The sequence below is a fragment of the Dermacentor albipictus genome, chromosome 1, assembly GCF_038994185.2.
Source record: "Dermacentor albipictus isolate Rhodes 1998 colony chromosome 1, USDA_Dalb.pri_finalv2, whole genome shotgun sequence".
Classification (NCBI taxonomy): domain Eukaryota; kingdom Metazoa; phylum Arthropoda; class Arachnida; order Ixodida; family Ixodidae; genus Dermacentor; species Dermacentor albipictus.
This window is the reverse complement of record NC_091821.1, coordinates 155,207,523-155,230,207: the sequence shown is the minus strand read 5'-3', so window position 1 is coordinate 155,230,207 and position 22,685 is coordinate 155,207,523. Positions and strand designations below refer to the sequence as shown.

Below are 22,685 nucleotides of genomic sequence, written 5' to 3'. Positions count from 1 at the left end.
TTGCAGAAACAAAGATCAACTTGCTTCATTTGCTCAAGTCTGTGAGTCTGGGCATCCCACAAGAAATTCAGGCCATCCTGCAGGCATGCACGCCTGAAGAGCAAGAAACATTTAATGCTGTATTAAAAGATTCCTAATTTAAAGATCCCGAAGTCATAGATATATTAATAGAGCATTTCAAGTAAATCAATAAATTCCTAATTTTCTTGTGTTGTTTTGTGCCTTTCTGGTGCCTGTCTGGTACTTAAAATTGGTGGTATGATAAATAAGAAGTGGAAAATTTTCAAGGTCTGTAACAACCTTGAAATTGGAGTTACACATACAAAGGCAAGTAGGAAAGGAGTGTCGCTGTCTTTGAATTACAAAAGTCACAAGTTCATTATTTAGAGGTTTAGAACAAGCGTTCATGCTAATATTTCCTTTGTTAGCTATGTAGATGATAAAATGATAGGTCACATTGTAGTGCCGAATTAAATAAACACTACCCCAAGTGTGAGCTAGGCATTTAATTCTTTATTGAGCGAATTTGTGCCCAGGATGACAAGCAACACTGAAACCACAATGATAGCAGTGAGCGTGGTCATCGGTCGTAACTCTGATCTTATAGGTAAAGTGTGTCCGCTATTTATTCATGTGTCGCTGTACATCGTATTGTAATCACTGGTGCTAAGGTGAAAAATGGTCACCAGCAAAATGCAAAACAATATATATACATACATATAACATATACATATAATTTTATGTTTAAGCAAAACATTTTCAGTACTAGAATTGAAAATTTGTGTAAGCTGAAGGGTGCAGTGCCTGCAGTATCGTGCCTTAACCCTTGTCATTGAAAGAACTGATTTTTAGTGGTACTAGTTAGTATTTTTTTATTTCGAGAGATTTTAGTACATACTGTGATATATCAAATTGTTGCAATTGTTAGAGAGAGAATACGGATGAAGGCAGGCAGGTTAACCAGAGGTAGTTCCGGTTGGCTACCCTGCACGGGGGGAAGGGGTAAGGGGAATAAAAAGAGAAAGAAAGTGGAAGGGGGAGATGGAGAGAAAGCAAGACGAGCACTAATAAAGCGCGTACACTATAGAGCGGTAGTGGGCGGCGTTCTTAAAGTCTATCGTTAAGCCTCGTAGACCGCAGGAAACTTAATAACGCGACTAAGGCCTTCAACGCGAATGTTCTTTCAGAGCACTGACCTAAAGCTTGCAGTTCTGATAGTGGACGATTGTCCAACTGGTCTAGTGCTCTGCACATCACTTGTGTCTGGGCACTATATCGCAGGCAGACACAGATAATGTCTGTGAGCGTCTCTTCGCTGTTGCACGTGTCGCACGTGGGGCTGTTGGCCATTCCAATAAGGAAAGCAAAAGAGTTCGTAAAGGCAACGCCTAGCCACTGATGGTACAGCATCGTCTGTTCACGTCGTGGTAACCCAGGCGGGAGGTGCATCCATATGTCCAGAGAACAAACGCAAACGACACATGGTGTAAACTGTCGAGTCCCACAGGGGCAAAGTACAATCACGGGACATCAATCGCAGCCCAGCCACAGCGTCTGTTCGCGAAAGTGGAATGAAGACTCGTTGACCACTTGCAATTGTTAATCTTGTAAAATAAAGCAATGTAATATATTAAGTCATCCAGAAATATTTGGGCGTTAGTAGTTAAGCTTGGCATGAGTACTGCAATAAACAAAAGCATATCCGTTTTTACCTAAATACAAGGGGAAGTCGTAAAGTAAACAAACTTTTGAGACAAGGAACATTTATTACAATGATAGAAAACTGAAACATACATTATTTTTCTACATAACCTCCCTGCACTTCAACACACTTAGCCAAACGTTTCACAAGTTTTTTTTTATTCTGTCGGAAAAAACGTTTTTTCGTTGCCCCTGTAACCAACTTTGCACCGCATCAATGACTTATGCATTGGTTGCAAATCTTCCCCTGAGCGCGTCCTTCAATGGTTTAAACATATGAAAATCGCTGGGAACCAGGTCTGGACTGTATGGCGGGTGTTCCAGCAATTCGAAACCCAACTCCTTTATTGTTTCGGCCGTCCATTTGGCAGAATGTGGCCAAGCGTTATCTTGCTGCAGGATGACACCTTTTTGCAGTTTTACACAATGTTTAGATCTAATTGCAGGTTTCAGTTTAGTTCACACAATACATCATAACTCTCACTGTTCACAGTTTCGCCTCTTGGGGTGAAATGAACGGCTAGCACACCTTCCATGTCCCAGAATAGTGTTAGCATAATCTTACCAGCTGATGGCTGACGTTTAAATTTAATACATTCTGGTGATGATTAGTGTTTCCAAACCATGCTCGCGCCTTACTTTCCGTTTCGTGATGATATACCCAAGCTTCATCTACAATAACAATTTGCTGTAAAAATCCATCTCCCTCGCGACGATAACGGGTCAAATGTCTACGAGAGATGTTCAACCTTTGTGGCTTATGCTGCGCTGAAAATTCTTTCGGGTCCCACCTTGCACACACTTTTCAATAATTTAGCCTGTCATGTATGATGGAATATGCAGAACCATGATTGATGTGTAAAGTATTGGCGATTTCATCTACTGTGCTTCATTTGTTTTCCATCACCATACCCTCAACAACTTTCAAATTGTCCTCAGTCGTTGACGTTGATGGCCTGCCCGATCTTTCCTAGTCACATAAAGTTCTTCCCTGTTTGAAATGCTCTATCCATTCGTAGATCTTGCTTCGCGATAAACAACTGTCACCACACTGCGCTTGCATTCAACGAATAATTTCCACAGGTTTAGCACCTTCCACAAACAAAAGCGAATCACTGCCCTCATTTCCTCCTTGGTGCATATCGACAATGGAGCTGCCATGTTTAACGGTCTGCTACACTCTAACGACTAATGTGGGAATAGAAGTGTTGCAGACGACACTAATTAAGCGCTGGATACTAGCAGTGTTGCCAAACCCTAGTACAAGAAATTGCAAAAGTCCCTTCACTTCTTGACTTCCCCTCATACATGCTGCAATTGACAAAATTCTTAAGCATATAAATATGTGGAAGGTTTAAAACTTGGTGCTCAAAAGATTGTCACAGCTTTTGCTGGACACTGATGTTAGACTGTGTTGCCTGTGCCATGCAGAGAAGTAACTGATTGATTGCAAACACATGCATCAGGTAATGGTGCTAAAGATGTTTTGAATTCCTTGTCTCGTAATGCATCTTCCAGCTTTTCTAATTCTGCGTTTTTCAGTCCTGTGACGCAATCATGTGAGGGTGGGGAACATGCACAGCTTTATGTCTGAAAGCAAGGCAGTCTATATAGACGCTTAGAGGAAGTTAAGGTGCTTCCAGATGGAGTTAAGGTGCTCCAGTAGTACTGGTGCAGTTTTAAGCGAGAAAAAAATTCTTGGTAGATTGTGTCGGACATCCTGACAAAAATCCTGCATTAAAGCAGTCGATGTGCGCGATTTGCTGCTGTCATGTTGAAAAGCACAACATGTATTAGACGCCATTTTTTTACGATTAACTCAAAGCAGCACTACAGTAGTGCTCTTTGGCCATGCCCCCATGCCCTAAACTTTGTGCCATAAAAATTCATACATCATCATCATCCTTAAAGCATTGGAAAGCAACAGATGCCGTTAAAACTTGGTCTGGTCTTTCAGCTTACAGTGGAGGATGTTGCTTGCTGAGTAGAACTGAAGTAGGTGTTTGGCAGCAAACTGAGTATCGATTTGATTGGTCAATGTCCTATTGAGAGGAAAGAGTTTGGTCGCATGACAACTTGCCTTGTTCATCTTAATGCTAAATTTTGATGGTGCACAGATTTCCACAAGTGGGAAATGAAATGAAAGCGGAATGAAGTGGGAAATGAAATGAAAGATATTTGAAAATTGGAAGAAGTGCTGCTGTTGATTAGATCGGAAAGAGTTCTTAGCCTGACCCATTTCTGTTAGTATGATGTCTCTGACCCTTCAACTGCAGGATAACTATAGTGTGTGTGAATCATTTTATCATTGGTTTCTTTTTTCTTTTGTCAAAATGAACATAAATTAAGTTTGAAAACATTTGAAAGTGAAACCAATTGCTGGTACACCAAGCATGTATCCAAAAACTGCATTTAAAATTGAACAGCTTAGAGTGCATTTTGAGCGAAATGGTTGCCCAGATGCTTAAGTGCTGAAAAAGCATGGCATGGAGAAGACAAATTAACAAAATTTTACTTTGACTAATTTTTAGTAGCCTGTTTATATTTTTCTGCAGTGGCTGGTCACTAGCAGTGAATTATGTCACTTAGATGAGCAAAGTAAACAGCCATTGCTATTGCTGTAGTGTTCTCCATGACTGAAAAACTCAATCCACATCTCAAAGGGCTGCCAAAAGCACTAAGGCCTCAGTTTTTCAGAACAGGAAAGAGCAAATAATGATTGGCAATCTTCACAATTACATTGCAAACACTAACCAATATATGCCAACGGTACTTGTACCATCAGCATATATTGAAACACAACAGGAAATAATCGATCACAATACCTATTACATCCCATGCTTTCATGTATTTACATGCAATTACTCTGTGGCCAGTTTCTAAACATGAAGTAGGCCGCCACTGCCGCCAAGACTCAAGGTCTGGCCACCGCCTGGGGAAGGGAGGCTCCGGTGGGGCTAGTCTCCCGGTACCCCGCCTCCCTTGAGCCGAGCAAGGACTTTGAATAAAATTTTCTCTAACTCTCTCTCTTACCCTAACCTGTATTGACACCATAAATCACTGCTGTGCTCGCCAGCAGCTTTAATGGTGAGCACAACTTGCTATCAGCCTGTTGATTTGTGAAGCCAGTGTAAGCCAAAACCACCAGGACCAGGTCAAGCATGTTGATACTAGGTTTACTTGTACAGGTACAGTTTAAACAGACAGACTGGTCTTGCAACAAGTAACGCTATCTCAGTGAGTGTCGCTATGTAGTCTCTGAGAGGCTGAAGAGCAACTGTGATAACCACTTCCTCTTCTCTTTTTATATCATGACACTAGATGAAGAGACTGGGAAGTCAGAATAAAAAGATTCGGCAATAGAAGCAGGGTTGAAATAATGCATCCTACCACCTCCCTAAAATAATTTACTGGAAAAATCCACCAATGGCCTTCTTCTCAACATTCCTTTCAATGTTACCTTGAACCCAAGCACAGCAGGAGAGCAGCGGCTCCTGGCATCATAGCATCATCAGTGCCAGTGGACGTGTGCTGAACATTGTGAAATCATTCTCTTTCTCCTTCGCACCCCAAAAACGTTTCGTAGCATTTTCACTATAAGCCCATTTTTTCATTGCGAAACCAACCTTGCTAAAACAGCCATCACTTAATTGGCAGAGTTAAAAAAAAAAAAAACTTGGATATTCAAATCAGAACTTTTGGGAAAGGATGTGGGTCAACTATAGCACTTGTAGAAGCATATATGCTTTTAGAAGTGCATCTCTGCCACTTTGCCAGAGAACATGTATTACCTTGATCATCCTCTAAGTGTGACCAGCGAGGACTATATAGCGACAACCTCTCGTTATCTAACTGTAAAGGCTATCAGGCAAGGGTCGATTGCTTTGTCTGGAGTTTTCACTGTGTAAGCACATACATCTGCAGTAATTGAAGTTTTGAGATAAGCCATGGATTCATTTCAGGAAAAGATAATTGACCAATGATTACCAAACATTTTAGTCACTGACTTGATGTGCTTTGCTTTTGATTGGGGTGATTCCATATAATGCTAGCGTTCTAAATTTCTCAGCTTTTTTTTTTTGTGTGTGTGCCTAAAGGTAGTTTCAAGATTACCATACTTCAGATAGGCCCACAGATCGTGTGACTTCATAGGTGGCAACATCCATGAGCAAAATTTGTGAGAATGAAAAAAAGAGACGAAGCGCAATTGTAAATACTTCCATGTGGCGACATGAAAAGTATGATAATGCTCCCAAAAAACACGAGTTTACGCGCCATATATATTGTGAAGTAAAAAAAAAAAGTTCAGTGCCCTTTCACTCTGGGAAAAAGGATTACCAGCGAAGCTGTGAATGTGGGCCCCTTAATGGTGAACTGCACTTCTGCCGCGGTTCGGCCCACGTTTGGGGAGTGCTTAACGCCTGCTTTACCTCGGCCGCGGGTAGGCCCGGCATTTCACTATATTCGGGATTTTTTTTCTACACGCCAGCTTTGCTGTAAAAAAGAAAAATCATTCTTTTTTTCTTTTGCGCTTCACTTTCAGTATGCCCTCTGCAGAATACGAATATTTATAAAAAGTGGTACACGGACGAAAGTAGGCCTGCGTGGTGAGAGCGAAATAATAGAGTGCCCATTTTCCCAGGCTAGCGTTAACTAGGGATTAAGACGCCAGGTGCTGGCGGCCGAAGGCCGGAATCCGTTGAATCAGGTCACGGCGGTTCACGAGAGTTCACGAGGTTCACGAGGTCACGGCGGCAGCTCGATTACGGCGGTGCGACACTCGAAACGAATGCCAAGGTGCAAACGCGGTACAGGCGTTATGTCCGACTAACGAGCACGGAATGCGTATGTTTGAGAGGTCCTGAACTGCAGGTATGATCGGCTACTGGGGCGTAAATACACACCACACTTGCGTAGACACATCATACGTGCGTAAGCGGGGTTTTAACGGCGCTCGTGCCCGTATGCTGCGTCGTCTGCTTCACACCTGTACGCTTGCACCAAGTCGGCACCCACAGTGGAGTGGGTGCAGCAAAATCATGAACCAGCCCTGCACCTTTTCAAACGAACAGCGTGGGTCAGCTAGCGCCATGGCGCCATTGCACTGCACCGGTGTAACAGCAGGGCGCAGTGCAGCACCTCGTGAACTGGTTCAGATGGTGCGGGCGAAGCGAACGTACCACGAACCGACCCATAGATGGAAAGCAAGCTTCTACTCAAATACAAAGAAACCTTTTCTGCATATAGGCCGCGTGCACCGCCTATAGAGGCGCCACTGATAGCCACCTAGCGGGCGCTTCCAACAATACGCGTGGGAGCAGTAGCAGACGACAACGCTTTGCAACAAGGGTGACTGAAGTTCGCGGCTGCGATTTGTCCTTCGTTCGGGCGCCAGACTGCTTCTTCTGCGGTGACAGCTGTAGGGAAGACGCAGACCTCTGTGGGGGCGGGTATGAACAAGATGTTACCGGTGTTTGGGGCAACATGGTCCGCACACGCGCCAGGTGCGTCCCGCAGACAAACTACATGAAGACCATTTACATGAAGTGGAGCTCATGTAAACTAGCCGACAAATTTAGTTGACTAATGCGATGTCTCGACCGTGTTTTTTTTTAAATTCTACCCTTGCCGTAATGCTGCTTCTGTACCTCAGTAATAAGCACCCGTCGTTAGTGCAGATTACAAATCCGCATGGTGCGATGTCTGCATATGCCGTTGTGATTTTTCTGCCGATGAATACATGTGACGCCGCCGAATAAGTGTAGTGAAAGTAGCCTGAAGAAGAATAATTGCGAATTTATTGATAGAAACGCGTACACTATAGTCAACGAAGCCACCAAACGCACGGGTTAATAAAAGCGCGTGTTAGCGCTCTACCGCCGATGAACTGCCGTTCGCGCTGCAGTTTTTGCAATTTTAAATTCCCTAAGGGAGCTGCTTGGAAACGTACAAAGCTATAGTCTGACTAACTTCGCAGTACTTTTTTTAAATGTTACTAGAGAGAGGTGCCACATGATATATTTAAAGGCAGAGCAGCGCCAGTCAAATTAACTCCAGCGCTGGCGGCAAGGCCGGGTGTAGTCCTATGCGACGTAAGCATAATAAGAAATAATTCAGTTGAGTACAAAATTCACTTGCAAGAAGCGACTACGTTGTGAAACAAATCACTCGGCGTGTTAAGTCTGCTCAGACAGCATGGTGTGATGACTTACCAAACGTGACGCGAACTATTCAGCGAAAAATGGATCAGCGAAAAATGGAACAAAAATACCATATGCAGCAACTATTAGCAATTCTCGCCCTGAGCTACCTATTTTCTAAACACATTTCCCCCAAAACCACAATATCTAAGATGCCCTCGGGCGAAATGAATAAACCTGTTAAAGAAGCACTTGCTTGGTGTCATTCCGATAAGACACAGCGTGATTTATACCCTTTACAAACGGGGCAGGGTGAAAACCTCGCAGCTCAAAGCAATCAAGAGTTATGCATGAAGCAACTAGCAACAGTTAAACATGTGCGAAGCCACGCATAAAATAGATGTAAAAACATGAAGTGCGCGACAGCTGGTGCGAGGATTTACCGGGCCACATAAAACTAACAATTTCAGTTCTTGGAAACTTCTGTAGCTTTAACATAAAAGACAATGCGCTCATGCAGTCGTGCTGCCTAGCTAGCTCAACGCGGTAAAGAAGCGGAAAACAATATAAGTGGCAAACGGCATTCCGAACTTTAGCGAAATGCCTTTAAACCGCATGTTGCACTGCAGACGAACTTCGTCGCTTACGCGTCTAACTACAATCGAGTAAAAAATAATAATAAAAAAGAAAAAACACCGAAGCGACAAAGGAAAGGATGAGAACAAGAAATTTCGCGCCGAAGCGACGATCCATTGCCACCGTTGCTCCTGCTGATGAGGCTTTGCGGGGAATAATTAGAACCGTATCGCCGGCACGTTTTCGCCCGTATTTGAGCCCCCCACCCTGCAACAATTCTTCTTCGACATTCTTCGGAAGCTTTGGCCATCCCACACATGCGAAGGGTGTTGCCTATTTTGCTCTGAAAACACAAATAAGACGGGGAAGCACTATCAGCGACGCAAAAAACTACGGCGTGCTACGGCGCGCGGCTCGCTCCTCTCCCATGCATTCTGCGCAAGGCCGCCACCAGTGGCGCGGCCATCGGCGTGCACGCCGCGTAATCCCAACGACCGAAATGGTAAAAAACAATAACTGTCCGTGTAGCAATATATATATATATATATATATATATATATATATATATATATATATATATATATATATATATATATATATATATATGTGTGTGTGTGTGTGTATAGAGAGAGAGTTTCTCACTATTTGAAGTTTATCCAGTGCGGCTAGGGGGCAGTGTGACGTGTATCTATCCCGACATGCCTCTCTGCTTGGGGCTCCTTCGCAGCGCGCTCAAAACTCTTTCATTCGCATCGAACCCATCAAGCCACTTCACCGTGACTGCACACTGTTCGCACCTTGGCATGGTTTGCCGTTGCCGAGTAGTTCCTTCGGCGTCTTCGAGTCAATCCGTTTTCATCGTTTCAAGTATGAAGCGGTAAGAATTATATCGCTGCTTATTATGTTATGCCCACTTAATCACCCACAATTCGGATTTTCTTTTTTTGTTTTACTCCTGCGTTTAAGAAAATTTTACTCGCTTAGTGATGATCTTACACAGACCTGTTCCTAACTGTTTTGAAGGAATGTTATTACTGAATCTGTAAACCATGCATTTTTAAATGTTTTCTGTACGCACTACGTTATGAGCTAGCACTGATCTTGTTTTTAAACTTTTCAGGGTACCTGTGGCTGTTCAGCGTGCCGGTGTCAAGACGCCACGTGTGTACGTATGCTGTCTGTCATTAGTCGTTGCTAATCGGACGTGATGCTTGTTATCCCTGACCTACTGAAAAGTGAGGAATATAAATGACTGATGCCACGTTCTCTGTAGTGTTTTTTTATTAATGTAAGGAGTTCCTAATAGTTTCATCATTTTCTTGCAGGCACTGGACAGAGGCAGTCATCGAATAGTAAGTATCGGCGCATGCTGCAAGCATTTGCGCATTTGATGATAAACCTAGCTCACACTGAGTACGATGACGATATGAATGGTTCTGACTGCACATTTGCTTGTATCTGTGCTTATGCTGTTTGTCTTGGTTACTTCTAACCACGATCTTGTATGGTGCAGCACTGTCCCTGCCGGCGTAAGCTGAACGCTCCGATGTGTAGAGGTGGGTGTATTACACCAATATCATCTGACTGTCAAGTGCAATTTTTAACTATTTTTGTGACACTTTCTAAAACAAGCTTGAGTTTTGTCACCGTGTTACTTGCGGAAGGTTCTCCAATCTGAGTGCTTACTTTCCATTCGTACGATTCGTTCCCACTAAAGTGCCCGTCACATGAAGCGACATACGAACTTAACACACCTGCGCGTTAGCTACCATTGTGTTCGATGAGCGATCCCCACTATTGCGTGTAAGGCATGTACACTGTCGTCCTTTATGAAAGGGAACACGCGAGCGCGTGGCCTGCGCTCTGCGGCGGCTGCCCACAGCGCCATCAGCCGACAGCTAAAGAAAGCACGTCCGCTTTTGGCGTCATCTATTGGCAAACAAAATAACCAGTCATGGCCGGTGGACAAGCGTTGCTAGATTATGCTCCCTCACCGCTCGCGCAACGGGCGATGCCTGCAGCGCGTCGTCTGTTGGTAACAAACCGAGCGTGGTGCACGAGCACGATCGAAACGTAGAAGCTCTGTCTCTCGCCTTACGCCTGTTGCGCTTCGCCTAAACTAGAGCTATATAGGTGAGGGCGATGCACTCAGCGGAAGGTTTGGTTGTGGTTTGCTTTTTCGAAAGTGTATCACTGAACGTCGCGGAAATTTTCCTTCGAGGCAGATTCCCACTTACCCGGAAAGTACTTGCCTGTCGGCAGAGAAAGTTTTCTGTCGTTTAGTATATCTGCACTTGATGCTATAACGCCATGCACAATCGAAGCACCCTGACCGTGATGACAGCGAAGGTATATTGCTACGTAAGAAACTTGAAGCAAAAAAAAATGTTAGAAATGTTTGTAAATATTTTAATGAATCTTGTATCTGTAATGTAAAAGACGCGAGCACAAAATGCAAAAACAGATATCAATACATTTATTGACATAAAAGATATGCGTATATTTTTCTTTTGTATTGAGCACCAAAACAAAACAAAAGTCTGAAATATGTTGTGTGGACGCACTTCTCCGTACCTCGTGCCGTCCCTATTTGCTGCGACGACAGCTGCCATTCTTCAGGGTAGCTAGTTATACAAGGCGGCCGTTAGTGATCTGTTGCTTCTCAGCCGCTTCCACTCCTTTGTGACACCCCAAAGCTCGTTGGCCGATAGTCCGTGCAGACCGAGCCGCCAGCGCAGTTTTCAAAAGGCCCCGCACGTTCTCAATAATGTTAAGGTCTGGAGACTGGGGCGGCCACCTTAGAGAGTCGATTCCACGATCCTCGAAAAAGCTTGTCACCCTTCCGGATGTGTGTATGGGCGACTTGTCTTGCTGGAAGATGTAAGCACCTTCCGGGAAGGGCCCATTCAGCAAGCAGGGCACCATCACGTCGTCCAGGATTGAGCAGTAGGCGGCAAACGTGAATCTGTCCTCTATGCGGACTAGTGGACCAAGCCCTTTTTTGGTCACGAGGCCCCACACGCACACTGCTGAACGCCCACTTGCAGCCACTCGCTGGAGATATTCTGGTCTGTAACTGAAGAAAAGTATCATTAGATCATGCATTGACACCAAACCAACAGTCACTCAACTTATCTCGAATACCCTTCCTTTACGCCAAACACGCGGTATTCCGCTGTGCTACATGGCGCGCGCATTTATCGCCGGCTGCTCATGTATACGTTTCGTACTGTTTTAGGTTTTTATTCACTTTCCTATTTCTTTCAAGTTATTTTGCTATTTTCTATTCTCTCATATCGAAGCAGCAATTGGGCTGGTGGCGTGCCTCTGTTTGTGGCAGTTGCCAGCCTACTGCCTCCTCTTCCGTGCCTATACTTTCAGCATGTGCTAAAGTGTCTTTCAATGCGAACTAATACTGATGAGGGTAATAATATTAGTAATATTAGAGAACACAACTACACTTTAATGCTGGTGAACGTAATCTAACACCGTGCCTTGAATATCAAGTTCACTCTGGCGTCTACGCCAGAGAGAACTTGATAGGCTACAATATCACACAATGCATAAAGAAAGGTAACCGCCCGGTAGAGTTTTTTCAGCATTTCTTACAGTGATATAATTACCGTTAAGGATAAAACGTCACCTACCGGCGGTTTTCTGGGCGCCACACTCTGTCTCTGGTCCCACCGGGTTGTGAATTAACCTTCGTCGGTGAATACAACACTTTCCCAGTCGGAGGTAATCCAATCTGCGTGGTCCTTCCCAAACTGCAGGCGTTTGGCTTTGTTGGTGCCTCGAAGCAGTGGATTCCTGCAAGCAATCCTCTTTTTGAGACCAGCTTCGTCGAGGCGGCGCGTCGCAGTCGTCTCGCACGCCCTAATGCCAAGTTCCTTCAGTACTTCAGGGACTGTTGTCTGCGGCTTCAGTGCTACTGCAGCCACAATCACACGGTCTTCGTATTCAGTTGTTGCCCGAGGTCAGCGCCTGTGCTGAGCGTCCTTCACACGGCGTTCCGTCTTGAAGGCCTGAACAATCCTGTTTGCTGCTTTTAGTGGCCTCCTTGTAGTTGATGCAATGACCTGCCTCGTGGCCCACAAAAATAAGGAATTAAACTACACATGCCCTTATCACTTTTTATCGAGCCTGTACGCAAGGCGTTCAGCATCCTACCTTTCCCTCTCGTAGTATTTTGGAGCCCATATTTACACGTATGAACTAGTACATTATCACTGCTTTCTTTACCCCGGCATTCTTAAATGGTCATAGACTCGAACTTGGTCCACCGACCGAATTGATCATAGCGCTGCCACTCGGCTGAAAACCATGCAGGGGTTTTGAAGGACTGCTGCCGGTTATCGCACACACAATGACCATTTAGCCGAGGGGAATCGCTACCGTCGTCTTCTTTAACTGCTCGCACGGATTCACGCGCACGGAAACGCTCGAATTCGGGGGTTAGTGCCATGCAAGGTTGGTTTGAAATTTATCCTCGAGCGAGTCTAAACTGGTATTTCTACTTTCATTCCCGACGCAGGGACAATACAGCGCAAGCTAAGCATATTTACATGAAAATTCACACCTTTATTCGCTGGAGAACTATAATGCTGTATACTGTGTTCTTGGAAATGTGTTCAGTTGTGGCTTAAGCAAATGCGAGTTCTACGACGAATCCATAGAGCTCGCATGATAGTGTATCACTGAATGATACAGAGTATCATTCAGTTATAGTTAAAGAACTACCAAACCTTCCGCTGAGTGCATCGCCCTCACCTATATAGCTCTAGTTTAGGCGAAGCGCAACAGGCGTAAGGCGAGAGACAGAGCTTCTACGTTTCGATCGTGCTCGTGCACCACGCTCGATTTGTTACCAGCAGACGACGCGCTGCAGGCATCGCCCGTTGCGCGAGCGGTGAGGGAGCATCATCTAGCAGCGCTTGCCCACCGGCCATGACTCGTTATTTTGTTTGCCAATAGATGACGCTAAAAGCGGACATGCTTTCTTTAGCTGTCGGCTGATGGCGCTGTGGGCAGCCGCCGCAGAGCGCAGGCCACGCGCTCGCGTGTTCCCTTTCATAAAGGACGACAGTGTACAAGTGTTGATAGTGTGAAAACCTATAGCAAGCTAGCACGTCTCAATTTTATAAAGCGCCTCCATGAAAATATGACAGCAATTTTGTTGCCGTATTCGTTTATTCCCGGTAATTCGAAAACCGGTACTCATTTGAAGCAGGACAAAACTCCATTATATATTGCTAGGTGGTGTCAGCCTGACCCCTGCCCTGTTGCGTGTTAGTGCCATGTGGTAATTTCAATTCGTCGTACAGCACAATATCGGGTAAAAGCAACTGCACTGTGCAAGTTGCCTTTCTGTAAACTAATACGGTAGTACAAAGTAATGAATTGCCGTTGACAGTCTGTGTTGCACTACTGTGATGATTCAGTGACAAGCATATGTCTGAAATCATTTGCGGACGCACAATTTAACTGACTGCAGTTTCCATTCATGAAATAGTATTTGGTGGGCTTTGTTCTGACCTTTGCTCTGCACTTCCAGGGGCAACAACCAGCACTCCTGCATGCAAGAAGTGAGTATTGCAAACAGTTGCCGTCGTTAATTGCTTGTGATGACTGTTTTGTTCGTATGAAAACGTTGATTCCATTGAAATTTACTGATTTTTTGCTGACTTGGCAAGATATTTTTTGTGCAGTTTCAGTAATTTCACTTCGTTTTTCAGGACAAGGAGGAAGTAAAACAAGATGGGTGGGCATGACAGCTGTTGGATGAAACATCTGCCCCATCTAAATGGTTTGTGTATCAGCTCGGTTATTTTGCTTGTTGTGATGATCAAGTGTTTCATACTTCTGCATGGTGAAATAATTTCCCTCTCTGATTCATCAGTTTTCTCATAGGTTCAGAAAGTCTACTGCTAATGCTGAACAAATGCATTTGTTCCAGGTTACCTCGAAATGCTTGTGCAATTGGTGAGAAGGTTGGTATCTTTTCTGTTGATCTGATGAAATGCGGAATGAGACAACACAATTGTGTACTGCTGGTGCTTTATTATAGGTTTTGTACAGTACCTTAGGCAGTAAATTTCTTGTGATGAATTTCATATCGCCCCAGTCCTACTTATTGTGCGGATTGATGTTTCTGACATTTTCGCAGTTTGTTTTAATTGATAAGCAACTGTACTGCTGGTGCTTATTAAGTTTTCATTCTTCTAGCCTTTCGGCAGTGCCTCGTCCGCTCTAGTGGGTGAGTGGATCTTTGTTTTAATGGTTTTAGAATAGGGGGCCCCAAAGAAATAGCGTCGAAGCCACTGCGCATGCGCGAGACCCAAACTGAGTTTGGGTTTTGCGTTGGGAACGCTATTATACCGATTTAGCGGTAGCCTAAATAGCGGCCCCAAAAGCTTGCGTAGCAAACATGGCGGCACCCATCGAAGCGACGGCTTTAACTTAGCACCAAACTGCGTTCGATTCGTGGTAACGCGTGAAGTTCGCAAGATAGGAGAAGTGACTGCGGTTATTGTTGTCTCTCAACTAGCGTGTGTTATGAAAATGATTTGTTAGACGCCGCCGATTCCGAATTCGATTGTGGAGTTTTTGGCTTGTAGGCCTACATGGCTAAGCTTGGCTGATGTAGACACGTAAAGTTGGTTTGCTCAAAACTAAGCGTAGCTAGTTGTTTGCTGCTTACTGAATAACCTCTAATGAAACGCGAATACACGCAAGCCAAAACTACTATTCCTATCAAAATGGTATATTTTATTTCATTATTTCTGATAGCTTTCCTTTGACGCCGTAGTTGCGCTGTCATTGCAAGACGCTATACGCTAACGCAAGGCCCTATTCTAAAACTTCACTCGTGCTTGCCCCAACACCCGCAAAGCTCTTTGGGGTACCTATTCTAAATTCGACTTTCATGCTGATAAGTTGCGTATTGCCCCAGTTAACTTTTACACCCAAGTGTTCTAGTGGATGGGCCTGGCCATGTTTTTATGGTATGGCCATCTGTATCAGTATAAATGCCAATTACTTCTAGCTCAAAATTTTCACACTATATTAGTTTGCCGCCTGCAAGAGCTTTTTTAAGTTTGCTTAAAGTGCTTTTAAGTTTTAAACTGAGTGTTTTAAAACTGAGTTTTAAGGACAGTGAAGGTACCAACCAAAGATACCAACGCAAAAGTAAATACATGGGTATGCATGCATATAGTACCATTCAAGACTAGGTGGCGCGCTCCGCCGCCGCCCGATTCAAACGGTTGAGCCTCATACATCCATGCAAGCCACTTCTCGTGAGCCAGCTAGTAGTCGTAAGCACGACTGATAAACTGAAATTTCAAGGTTCTTGCTTATGGTGCAACTATAATTTGTGCACTCGGTGGCTGTGCACCCGATTTTTGTGGAAAGTGCAAAAAAATGGTTTTGATCATTGTTCCTACAGGTACAGCGGATGTAAGCCACTGCATCTTCACAAAACGGCTTTTGGTGAAATAAAGTTTTCATTCAGACTGTCCTTGTTTTCACTGCTCCTACTGGCTGCAAACCATAGGCAGTCGCTCAATGCGATAGACGAGCCTGGCCATGTTTTTGTTAAAGCTACGTTTTTAGCGCTGTGTCGGCACTGTAAGCTATTGCTTGCCTTCTGTCTATAACGGTCATAAAACCCACCCCTCCGGAGCGGCCAGCTGCGGGCAGTGACTTCTACTTTGCCGTTATTCGTATCGTGTCCCGTGAAAAGTGCGAATTGTCGAATTGAATATACGCAGCAAGGAGGGATGATTAGCGCCCGATTCTGCAGTTATCCTGCTTTTCAGGGCAGGTACCAACTAGCGGCCCCGGCCGAAGCTAGCGCGTTTTCTATGGAACGAGCGGGTTTTTAGCGAATAAAAGCTGCAGGTCGATTGAAATAGGCAGGTGACATGTTCTGGAAGACAATCCACTCGAGCCAAATGCAGTGGCACGCTGTAGCAAACAAGAATTTTGTTCCAATCGGTTAAAGATTCAGCAATGGAAGCCTATGGAAACGCCAATAATTTGTACTCGATTTTCGAGACAATAACAGTAACTGATAAAACTACCTTAAAGGGGCCCTGAACCACTTGCTATCGAAGTGGGGAAAGACATTGAAGTTAACTTTCTGCATAACCATTTCTTCAATCCCTTGTCCTTGCGTCGAGTTGACAGATTTGGCTTCGCCCTGCTGTCTGCTAGCCGCCTGGTTAGCTCGGATGGCAGAGCGGCTGCCTCGGAAAGGCGGTGGGGAGTCCCGTGTTCCAGTACCGGCCAGGAAGAATTATTCAACTGTGAGGCTTTTCTTTCGAGGAACTGGTATGGGTTTCCTTTGTAGCAATTTCTACGATTAGGTGGAGGCCTCATTTTCCATTTACTTCTGTCCACCTTGCGGGTTTCCGCAGGACTATTACGTCATATTTTTCTTAATCTTCAAGCAGCATATATTTCTCGTTTGTATTTTTGCGCATATAGTGTTCCATCGGTAGCTCTTGCGAAAGGCAACAGAAAAACATGTAAACTTCCTGCTTGCCGCTTCAAACAAATAAAACATAACCTGCCCCATCCGGCGCCCTGTACTCAGATTTATGGAAAGTATCCTTATAGAAAGAAAAGCTATAGAAGAAAGCCATTCATTTTCCCGTCCTATTCGCGTAACAGAATGCGCAGTAAATTATTATGTTGCGGTCGGACCTCGGGCGCCAGAAATAGTTGTAGGTAGACATTCTATATGCTAAGCTGGCCCCTAAGCCGGCACGATAGCCTAAGTAGTGGCTACATAGTGGATATGGCCTTGCGCTGCTAAACTCGAGCTCACGTACGGGTTCAAACCAGGTCACGGAATTAGATGGGAAGGAAATGGCAACCCTCGTGTACTTCTGTTTAGGTGAACGTTCGAGAACCCCACGTGATGAGAACTGAACACGGTGCTTCATAATCATATCGCCAGATGTAAAACGCCAGAAATTTTGTAATTAAAAAAATAAACAAAAAAGGAGCTAGCTGCGTCCTTCGGCTTTATTCAGGGTAGTAAACAAAAATTATTCTTGAGTCTGGTGTCTGAGAAAAACATGTTGTGCTTATCTTATATTTTATACCTAAATTTAGTGCCATTCCCAATTGTATGTCCGCAGAACTACGCAGCTACTGTATTATAAACGGCTGCTTTCAGTGATCCGGAGCACTATCATAAGAACAGTAATGAAGCAGTTAAAGGAACTGCATGCCTCACATACACGTGGAGATATTTGTAAATCTGCTGTGTTCGTTGAAGTAGGCAATTGTGGCACCACATAGGACAGCCAGTTTTAATGGGTTGCAGACATGGTGATACTGTCAAAAAGGTGTTTTCCTTGCCTAAGTGAAGTTAGCATATTTGCAAGCTGTCCCAAAACGGGGTGTGAATGATAGCTAGAAACTTGTTCAGCCGAACCAATTAGCACCCGCGCGTTAATTCTCTCGGGAACTGGCGCGCCTCTCCGCAAAAGCGACGACTCTCCAACAGCACAATCATTCGGAATAAGAGTTCTCACTTGCATCAGCCCTTCACCTTCGAGACTTCAAAAGTGCTGTTATGCGTTACATTCGAACGGAAACGGCTATTGGATCATTTTTATAGTGACTTCTGAAGCCGAACACGGTCTGAATAGCAAACGCCATTCGATTAGACTATGTTTCTACTTCATTTCGCCTGCTGGCACGTTGAAGGAGACCAGACAAGCCGCGGAGATTACATTGGTAAAGACTTCCCGGTATCCCCGATTTAGTCTGAGTACGTATTCAGTATATTTTGCCTTACACTTGTTCACATTTTTACTGGGGTAAAAGAAGTCAGAAATATATTTGCAGGATATTTACAATAACTGTAGCAGCTGACAGGATGGTAGACAGCGCGCGATCTCCAGAGCGTCGTCTTCGGACCAAGCTTAAGATGTCTTTTTCGTCAGCGTGTCACAATATTTACGTCCAATAATTGCCTTGATTCCTTTTCTCCGAAAGTCGATTATTTCACCTGGGGGTGGTGCAGCTTTTAAAAGAAACACGTTTATCCCGGTCGGGATTGGATTGGAAAAACTTTAATAAAAGTCCTGCAGGTCGGGAGTCTTCACTTTTTCAATCAGTGCATTTGGAATATCTGCTCATTTTTCTCTTACATGTCTACCTTTATGTCTAGAAGTACATTGGTCATCTGCATCTCTTCACGCCACGCAGTCAATAAACGTGGTTTATTACACTATCATATTGTTTTCTTTGATCATTGGCCCTGATCGATATTCCACCAACAAGAAGAGCGCTTAAAATGACACGATATCAATAAAAAAATTTTCGTAGCTGCATGTTGTTCATAGGCGGCTTCTATGGCAAAAATTACGTGTTACTTAGAAAGCAGTGTCAAAAATAGAAGTTCACTTACAATAGCAGTTAGGGAAAAGTTAGCAATAGCAGATAGGGAAAAGGTGACGTGAGAAGGCAAGGAAACGTTCGATAAACTTAAGTTCAAGGTACGGTAGGGTGTTTCTGCTATTTCTGAAAAATATACATCATGCAAATATGTCAAGCGTACAAATTACGCAGGGCGTGCAGAAGCAGAGCCGCTTTAATTAAAGTGCACCGCAAGGTCTAGGTGACACAACGGAAGCAGTCGCACGTCAAATCAACATTTATGTGCCCGCCGCGGTAGCTTTGCGGCATGGCACGGCATGGCATTGCTCGAGGTCGCGGATTTGATCCCGACCGAGGCAGGCACATTTCTACTAGGGCGAAATAAAAACGCTCGCGCACTTTGATTTGAAGACACGTTAAAGAACACCATGGTGCCAAAATTAATCCGGAGTGCGCCACAACGGCCAGCCTCATAACCCGATTGTGGTTTTGGCACGTACAGTCCCATAATCCAATTCAAGTTTAATGCTTCTGCCACGATGCGATGTGTCATGTGAAGCAATGACAATGCTCAACCCTCTCAGAGGTTATGAAATATAGGCCACAACAATGCCTCAAGCAAACACCTCTCCCTTTGTGTTTTGTCTACTACGCAGACGAACAGCAGTGGTGCACGCAAGGTAACGTTTAACATCAACTCGCCACTGTCGTGTTGGACAAAACGTTGAAGAAATGAAACATTCGCCGTCAACATCACGGCTAATTATCGTTAATCAAAACAAACAGTACAGAAAGCTTCGCTTACATCGATTCCCACAGTGCGTGGGATCTGCGTAATTCTTTTGTTGTCCAGCGCCATATTGGACGCCCCAGACGTGAGCCGATTAGAGGGTGTTAGAATAGGGGACCCAAGAAAATTGCGTCCGGGCCGCAATTGCGCATGCGCAGCACACAAGTCTGTGGTTGTTGCGTTCGCGTTGACCCAAAAATCAAACTGGCGTAGGTCCCCAAGCTGTCTTGGTTCGCTCTCGCGAGCTGCTAGATAGTCAAGAGAGCCATACACCTAACGCAGTGATTATGTTTATGACATTTTATTGTTTGCACCTTTTGCTCAAAAATGTACTCTGTTGTTTTCACTTGCAAGAAAAGCTTGCTTTGAAGCATCTCTTTATTTTCCCCACTGCGGCGTCCCGATCGACCGCTCGACGCAACGCGGCCTGCGTTTGACCCAATTCTCAAACTCAGCTGTTGCTCTAAACCCAAGAGCAGCCTAGCCAATCCGGCTTGGGGACTCAGAGTCTTGCGTCCCTAATTTTAAAAATATATTGTGTTCGCCACAAGCAAGTTTATCCCCTCGCCCACACAAGAGCATTACTGAAGGCGCTTATGGCGTTCTCTAGAAATTAAGTAGTCGCTGCTGTGCATTAGTGCAGTGTTCAAAGAGCACTGTAACAAAATGTGGCATTTGCTGCAATGTTGCATTATCAGTAATATGTGGCGCTGGGTAAAGGTCGCACAGATAAAGTGGGACGTGCTAAAATAGCGTGCAAACTGGCTTAGTACCAGCTGGGTCGCATGCTTACTTGACATATTTCATGAACGTACAATAAAATGATCATACGCCTTTCGTATAACAAGTGACGTTTAGGAGAGTATATTATCGACTCACTACAACCGGAGGGTTTCAATACTGAAAAGTCTTCCAAACCACAGGGAGCGTCGCTGTTTACGTTTCAGTGAGAGAGAGAGAGAGAGAGAGAAAACTTTATTGCTCAGTTAATCGGGGTTATGGCAGGTCTGGGTGGGGCCCTCAGTCCAGGGCTCCACTGGCTCTTTCGGTTCGCTGAGCTTGGTCCAGGAGGGCCAATTGGCTCCCCTGATCCTCGCTTGCGAGTAGTGCCTCCCACTGCCGTACGAAGTCTGTGATGCTTAGAAAAGGTGAATTGACGTTGCTTGGCCGAGCCGTACATTCCCACGTTATGTGGGCCAACGTGGGTTTTGCGCCGCACCACGGGCAGGTGTCGGTGTAATATGTCGGGTGCTTCCTGTGTAAGAGGTTTAGGTGTGGGTATGAATTAGTTTGTATGAGACGCCAGTCTTGAGCTTGTCTTCTATTTAGTTTGCAGTGCGGATGGCTGTAGGTCCGTCTGTCCCTCCTCTGATTCTCTAATATGTCGCGCACTGCGGACAGTGGTTCCTCTGGGGTTCTGGCCGCTGTTCGGTCGTTGCTTCCTCGAGCTATGCGGTCTGCCCTTTTGTTCCCGTCGAGTCCGTTGTGCGCGGGGCACCATGTAATGCCGTGGTCCAGGTCCAGTCGTGAGCCGAGTATTCTTTAGGCGCTGCGCGGTAGCATTCCCCGCATGAAGAGTCGACAAGTTGCCTGCGAGTCTGTGAGCACATGAGCCGACTGACCTTTAAAGTCAGCGTCTCGTATCGCCAGCGCTATTGCCGCTGCCTCAGCTATGCATACCGAGGTAGTCTTAACCGTAGCGGTTATCGTGGTGACTCTATTGATTGCGGCGATTGCGTAGAAGTCCCTGCGAGTGGTTGCACTCGCGTCCGTGTAATAGACGGCCGGATCCTTGCCGAATCGCTTCTGCAGAGTCTTCGTCCTGGCCTGTCTGCGGCCTGCGTGGTACCTGGCACTCATATTTCTTGGTATAGGTGAGACATGGATGTGCTCCCTCAAATCACGTGACAAGTCTGTTTCGTCTCCGCAGAACAGGGGTCGAGCGTTGTGTCCCAGTCTTTGGAGAATCGAGCGGCCCTGGGGCGTAGAGCTCAGCCTTTCTCTTTGCGATATCAGAACTGCAGCGGCATGTTCTTCATACTTGTTGTAAATACCCAACCGCTCCAGGCGCTCCGTGCTGCCTGTGTTCGGGAGTCCCAGAGCAGATTTGTATGCCGTTCTGATAAGGGTGTCCACCTTCTTCATTTCAGTTTGGTTAAGTTTTTGGAAGGGCACGCCGTAAGTAATGCGGCTAATCGCAAATGCTTTCACCAGCCTAATAGTTTTTTCTTCCGCGAGTCCGTTGCGGCTGCGTCCAACTCGCCATATCATACGTGCCACACTCTTAACGGTTGGTTTTAAGCTCCGAATTGTGGCATCGACGTTGCCATTCTTTTGCATAAGTAGGCCAAGCACTCTCATTTGGGTGACTTCACGAATGGCCTTGCCGTCAAGATGTAAGTCTATTCTTGGTGTGGCAGTTTTCTTATGACGCTTGCTGCGTACGCACATGAACTCGGATTTTTCGGGTGCGCACGTCGTACCCGCGTGCTTGGTGAAGTTTACTACCTTGTCTATGGCCTCCTGTAATAGGTCTTGTTTTTCTCCGTAGGAACCCCGGTGTGTCCACAACGTTAGGTCATCGGCGTAGATTGTACATCCGAGGTACCGTGCTTGCTCGAGTTCTAGGGCCAGTCGCCTCATCCCGACATTGAAAAGAAGCGGTGACAAGATTGAGCCCTGTGGAGTTCCTAGGTTGGGCATCGCAAAGGCGTCAGAGCGCGTACTGCCCAACCCAATCGTTGCCTTCCTGTCGCGAAGGAAGGTAAGGACATACCGAAACACCCTTTTTCCGCAACCTATGTCTTCCAGACCTTCGAGGATTGCTTCGTAAGAGATCGTGTCAAATGCTTTTTTGACATCGAGCGCCACAACTATCCTGGCTTCTTCGCTTCGTGGCGGGTCCAAAACTTCGTCGCGAAGCATAAGAAAGGCGTCTTGTGCCGAGACGTGGGGCCTGAAGCCGAGCATAGAATGGGGAAAAAGTTCATTCCGCTCGATGTAGTTGCTCAGTCGTGTTTGGATCACCTTCTCAAAAAAAGCTTCCCTGCACACGACGTGAGTGATATTGGTCTCAAGTT

The 22,685-nt window shown here is 45.2% G+C and overlaps 2 protein-coding genes across 2 annotated transcripts in view; both read left to right on the top strand.

Annotated features, from left to right (window-relative positions):
* Nucleotides 1-213, top strand: part of LOC139051003 (importin-4-like) — a 113,796-nt gene extending 113,583 nt beyond the window's left edge. The window contains exon 28 of the mRNA XM_070527983.1: nt 7-213. Within this exon, the coding sequence (XP_070384084.1) occupies nt 7-137 (131 nt within the window). The 3' untranslated portion in view covers nt 138-213. The remainder of the gene's footprint in view (nt 1-6) is intronic.
* Nucleotides 214-6,776: 6,563 nt separating this feature from the next.
* LOC139051018 (uncharacterized) lies at nt 6,777-15,932 on the top strand. The gene is made up of 11 exons (XM_070528003.1): nt 6,777-6,949; nt 8,901-8,919; nt 9,145-9,294; nt 9,538-9,582; nt 9,743-9,769; nt 9,931-9,973; nt 13,972-14,002; nt 14,153-14,223; nt 14,374-14,407; nt 14,643-14,673; nt 15,865-15,932. The coding sequence occupies exons 1-8, from the start codon at nt 6,792-6,794 to the stop codon at nt 14,166-14,168; spliced, it is 489 nt and encodes a 162-aa protein (XP_070384104.1). The 5' UTR covers nt 6,777-6,791; the 3' UTR covers nt 14,169-14,223; nt 14,374-14,407; nt 14,643-14,673; nt 15,865-15,932.
* Nucleotides 15,933-22,685: the final 6,753 nt, after the last annotated feature.